Raw genomic sequence first — 6,170 nt, 5'->3', positions numbered from 1 at the left:
AGATGTTATCATTTTTTCATATGGATGAGTTTATTTTATTTTGCTTCATTTCATTTTGTTTTTTCAGCATCAAAGAAATGCAAATCAAGGTTAGACTATCACTAGAACCAGGAATTCTTTCTTCCTCAGGATCTACCAGGGAAATCTTTCAGTCCCCATCCATTTAATTGCTCTCCTACTTGCTAGTTCTTGTTATCTCTCTCCCTCTCCCTCTCTCTCTTTCCCCCCCATATATATATATATATATATATATATATATATATATATATATATATATATATATATATCTGTGTGTGTGTATCTCCCCTTTTCTCAACAAATGTTTTATGCTCATTTAAATAAATAATAGAAAGTGTCAATCCTAATACAGAGACCTAAGTTTCTTTGTCCATAAGAGATTTAAGAAATTTTCTACATTCCATTGTAAATTGAATCGACCTGGGCAATTTGAGTTGTATCTATTCCTAGCATAATCAGAAGGCTGGGTCTGGAAAGAACATGGAAAAAACATAATCCATGAAGCCATGACATCCTGTGTGTGTGCATGTTACATGGGTGTGATTTGAGCAGTAAGGGCAGTCCTCAGAACATGGGCACCTTAACTCATATACCCCAAGGTGACTTAAAATAAAGTGCCCAGAACTCGATCATAAGAAGGGGTCTGTTTTGATTCGTGGGATATAGTCATGGATATAGTCATGTAAAATATGTACATAGGGCCTCCCTGGTGGTTCAAAGGGTTAAGCACAGCACTATGAAGCTGTCTGCAGCCTCTGCAGCATGAGTTACATCCCCAGTTAGCCAGGGAGCTACCCACATGGCGCAGCAGACCTCTCCTGTCTCTCCTGCTGCTCCCCTCAGCAGTGTATTTCAGTCAGTCTGCCTGTTCTGTACCCCACTCCATCTCTGGCAAATCCTCTCACCCCCCACACTTCTGGCCTGTATCCCAGTTCTTGTATGCATAAATAAATATTTTTTTTCTTTACAAATGATAAAAGAGGTACATAGTATAGACAAGGGAGTCCTGGTGCCTTGAGATTTTAGCAATACCAGAGAGGACACTGCACTGCTCACATATCTGGAAACCTCTCTCATCACATTCTTATGCACATTCATCTTGCAACATAGCTTCACTTTTTCTTTTCACTTGAACACTTAAACAAGCACCTTCCTCAGGGACTTTGCATTGTTTGTTCCCGCTGCTGAGCACACACCTCCCCACCCAGGCTTATTGCACCCTCCCTCTCTAATTTGAGGTATCTTATAAAAGTTGATTATGTTTGCAAGTTTTGCCTAAATAAAGATTTGGATATTTGATCTCTGTACATGCTTTCCTTTGCTTCATACCACCTGTTGTCATCTAAAATGGCATATAATTTTACTGATTGCTAATACATTCCTCCTTCAGCATTAAATTTAGAGAATTCTGTTCTTCGACACCTAATACTCATTACCTAGACCTTGCCTAAAACACAGTTACCACTCAATATATATTACTGATATATATATAAGATATATGATATACATGAGATATGATACATGTGATATATATGTCATATATATACACACACATATGTAAACACACACACATGGAGACTGTTAAAATTATAGAATAAATAACCAGTGAGGGGAAGAGCTTATCGGGACAGTTTCCTTATCATATCATATAAATATACACACACACACATACATACACAAACACACACACGGAGACTATTAAAATTATAGAATATATAACCAGTGAGGGGAAGAGATTATTGGGACAAAGTTTCCTTATCATAAGTAGTACTAATAATCCATAAAAGAACCTGATCCATGACAAAATATTAAAATTAATTTCTTGACTGCAAAATATTAATGGTAGTATTTCAAATTATGTGTGAGTTTGTGTGAAAATAATGTATTTCTCCCTCTCTCCTGAAGTCACCTCCATTATGAAACCAGGCAATGATACACAAATTTCAAAATTTGTTCTTCTGGGACTTTCAGAGAAACCAGAATCCCAAGCCCTCATATTTTGGCTTTTCCTTGCTATGCACCTGGTCAATCTGTTTGGAAATCTGCTCATCATCCTGGCTGTCAGTTCTAACTCCCTTCTCCAGACCCCCATGTACTTCTTTCTCTCCAATCTTTCCTTTGCTTTCACCTCCACCACCATCCCCAAGATGCAGTTGAACATCCAGACACAGAGAAAAGTCACAACATATGGAGGCTGCATCACCCAGATATACTTTTACCTGCTCTTTGCAGGACTAGATGATGTTCTTTCAACAGTGATGGCCTATGACAGGTTTGTGGCCATCTGCCACCCCCTGCACTACATAGTAATTAGGAAACCCCAACTCTGTGGACTGCTGGTTCTGGTGCCCTGGGTCGTCAGTGGTCTGAATTCCTTGCTAGAATGCTTAATGTTTTTATGGCTGCCATACTACACAGATGTGGAAATCCCCCACTTTTTCTGTGAACTCAATCAAATGGTCCAACTTGCCTGTTCTGACACCTTTCTTAATAACATGGTTTTGTATTTTGCAGCTCTTCTTTTGGTTGGTGGTCCTTTAGCAGGTATCCTTTACTCTTATTCTAAGATAGTTTCCTCCATACATAGAATCTCATCTGCTCAGGGCAAATATAAACCATTTTCCACCTGTGCCTCTCACCTCTCAGTTGTCTTTTTATTTTATTGCAAAGTTCTAGCAGTGTACTTTAGCTCTGCTGCTACCAATAGCTCACACTCAAGTGCAATAGCCTCTGTGATGTACACTGTGGTCACACTCATGCTGAACCCTTTCATCTATAGTCTGAGGAACAAAGACATAAAGAGGGACCTGAAAAGATTCTTTGTGATGGAAACTACAAAAGGACAGTAGTTGTAGGAAAGAAGTACCCATAATTTCAGAAGCCAGAGACTCGGACTCAGAAATTATGCTTAATCAGATTTGACGTAGAACTTGATCTTTCACTTATATCATAGAATTTCTATGTCTTTTAATTCAAAATTTCCATTTAATTTATTAACACACATTAGTAAACTTTCTTTTCTCTATGATACTGAACAGTATTTCCCCTTTTCTGTTTTCCTATTTCCTTAAATCTATTTCCAAACAAAAATCAGAGATAATTGGAAATGTCCATTTATCTAGTGCATAAAGGTGTTTTTCTCTAGAATAATTTCTCCCAAATCATTATATCACACCAAATAATTTTTGTTTTGTTTTATTAAAATAATTGTCACGAGGGCCTCCCCAGGAGCACAGTGGTTGAGCACTTGACTGTGAAGCTGCCTGCAGCCTCTGCAACAGTGGTAGATCCCTGGCCACCATTGAGGGTCCCACATGGTGCACAGACCTCTCCTGCCCCACCTGCTGCTCTCCTCAGCAGTGTACTTCATCAGTCTGCCTGTTCTGCATCCTGCTCTGTCTCTGGTGAATTCTCTCACCCTCCGGCGCTTATGACTGTACCCAGTGCTTGTATAAATAATAAATAAATAAATCTTTAAAAAAAATAATTGTCGTGAATGGCACTACTCTTATGGGAAAATAAATATACACTAAATGATGAGGAAATTTATATAATTTTATAATAGAAGAAAATATTAGACTACTATTTTATATTTTTGTCAGAAGGAATTCCAGTGAGACACTTTTTAATAGTTTGTTGAAATAACAGATAGTCTGTATATGCTGTCTTCAAATACAAAAACAAATTGCAGAGCACACTGGATTTTTCAATTAAAGAAACAACACAGGGCCTCCCCTGGTGGTGTAGCTGGTTGAGTCCAGCGCTGTGATGCTGTCCCCAGCATCTGCAGTGCCTGTTTGATCCCAGCCGGCCGGTAAGGGTCCCACATGGCGAAGCAGACCTCTCCTGTTGCACCCACTGCTCTGCTCAGTAGTGTATTTCGTCAGTCGGCCTGTTCTGTTCCCTGCTCTGTCTCTGGTGAATCCTCTTACCCTCCTGCACATCTGGCCTGTACCCTGGTTCCTGTATAAATAAATAAATAAATCTTTTTAAATATATAAAATAAAAAATAAAGAAATAGCACAGTAAACTTCAATGGCTTCTTTATGTAATTGCTAAAAACAATCTTCCTGAGCTTCAGTTTTCGGATTTCTGATGGTAATATGGGATAATAAACATAACTTCATATAAACATTGCAAGAAATAAATAAGATATGTTGTTGATATCTTGGCTGATCCAAAGAAATGTCCAAAGTTAAAATTGTGTGTGTGTGTGCATATTTTATCTCACATAAACATACCTGCACACATATGTGTACACAAACACAGACACATTCATAATCTCAAATTTTTAAATGAATTTCATTTAGGTAACACTTGTGTTTAATAGTCCATGTGTTCAGCATTATAATGTGATATCTGTATTGACTAAATTGTGATTACCACTAAAAGTTTAATTTTCATTGTTCACTCATAAAATATATTCCTTTACCCATTTCACCCAACTCTACCATCTCTTCACCTCTGGTAACCACCACCAACTGTGTCTAAAGTGTTTTTTTTTTTAATCTTACCAGTTTATATTATAGCTATGAAAGAAGTGTATTTATCTATTTGTTTTTGTCCATCTTAGTTATTTCACTTAGCTTAATACTAGTAATGTTTATTATAGCTGAGTAGTGTTCCAGTATATGATATATTTTTGCCTTTATCCACTCATTTATCAATGAACACTAGATTGTTTCCACCTATGTTTTGGCTATCAACTATGCTACTATGAACTTGAGGGTGTAGATATCTTTGTGGATCAGTTTACTTAGTCTGCATAAGGGGAGAGCATGATAGTGTGATATTTCTATTCTATATTTCTATAACTTTTTGAGCAATTAACATTTATTTCCATAGTGATAATACCCTATACCTAGGGGTCCAACTATTTCTGATGGAACCCTTTTCTCCAGATCCTTGCCAACACTTGTTTCTTGTCTTTTTGACAATAACCACTCAATAGATGTGGGATCATGTTGTGATTTTGATTTGCATTTCCTTAATAATAAGAAACATATTTCCATGTGCCTTTTGCCCATCCCTAAGTCTTCTCCAGTGAATGTCTATGCAGTCCCTCCATCCATTTCTTTGGCTTTTTGTTGCAGTTATTTGTGTATTTTGCATTTTACTTTTTTTTACTTTTTAAAGATTCATTTATTTATTTTTGCAGAGAAGACCTGGGGTGTTGGCAAGAGGTGTGGGGGAAAAGGGGGGTTGAGAGGATTCACCAGAGACAGAATGGAGGCAGAATAGGTAGCTTTTACTGAAATAAACTCTAAGGAGAGCAGTAGGTGAGACAGGAGAGGTCCGCTATGCCATATGTGGATTAGTTTCCTGGCTGGGTGTCAAACTCAGGTCACAGCAGTGATAGCATGAAAGCACTGAGACTTAAACCCTAGGCCACCAACGAGGCCCTATTTTGAATTTTAATACATTGTCAAATGTATGATTTGAAACCATTTTTTTTCCCATTCAACATGGTATTGGAAGTCCTAACTAGAGCAATTGGGTAAAAGAAGGAAAGGAATACAAATTGGAAAAAAAGCACAACAATCATTATTTAGAGATGACATGATAATATGCGTAAAAGAACCTGCAGACTCTACTAAGCAATTACTAGAAACTATAAACAAATAAATTAGCAGTCTACAGAGTCAACATACATAAGTCTGCTGCTTCCCTAAGTGCGAATAACAAATTAGAAGAGAAAGAAATCAAGAAAGCAATTCCATTTACAGGAGCATCAAAAAAATATTATTTACCTCAGAATATACCTAGCAAAGGAAGTAGAATGCAAATTCAATGAAAATTATAAGACATGGTAAAAGATATAGAAGAAAATCCACAACAATGGAAAGATATTTCATGTACATGAGTTAGAAGAATTGACATTGATAAAATGTCCTTCTTGGCAACAAGGACAATCCTTATGAAAGTTTCACATAATTCCTCAAATAAATAAACATTGATTAAATTTATATAGAACCACAAAAAAATTAGCAAGGCACTCTTAGCAAAAAAGAAGAGGAGTGAGGTAATCACACTCCCAGACGTCAAATTATACTACAACACATAGTAACCAAAACATTTATATTGGAATAAAAAATCACATAGACCAATGGATTAAAATAGAGAAGCCAGAAATAAACCCATGCTTGTGAAAA

At 36.8% G+C, this 6,170-nt stretch overlaps 1 protein-coding gene across 1 annotated transcript; it reads left to right on the top strand.

Moving 5' to 3' along the window:
- Window positions 1-1,934: 1,934 nt before the first annotated feature.
- Window positions 1,935-2,867, top strand: LOC311182164 (olfactory receptor 7A17-like; the record flags this gene model as incomplete). The annotated part of the gene is made up of 1 exon (XM_084250761.1): window positions 1,935-2,867. The coding sequence occupies one exon, from the start codon at window positions 1,935-1,937 to the stop codon at window positions 2,865-2,867; it is 933 nt and encodes a 310-aa protein (XP_084106887.1).
- Window positions 2,868-6,170: the final 3,303 nt, after the last annotated feature.

Source organism: Talpa europaea, assembly GCF_964194135.1.
Source record: "Talpa europaea genome assembly, chromosome: 12".
In the NCBI taxonomy this organism is placed as follows: Eukaryota; Metazoa; Chordata; class Mammalia; order Eulipotyphla; family Talpidae; genus Talpa; species Talpa europaea.
Note: the sequence above shows the minus strand (reverse complement) of the source record. Positions and strands in the feature narration are given on the sequence as shown.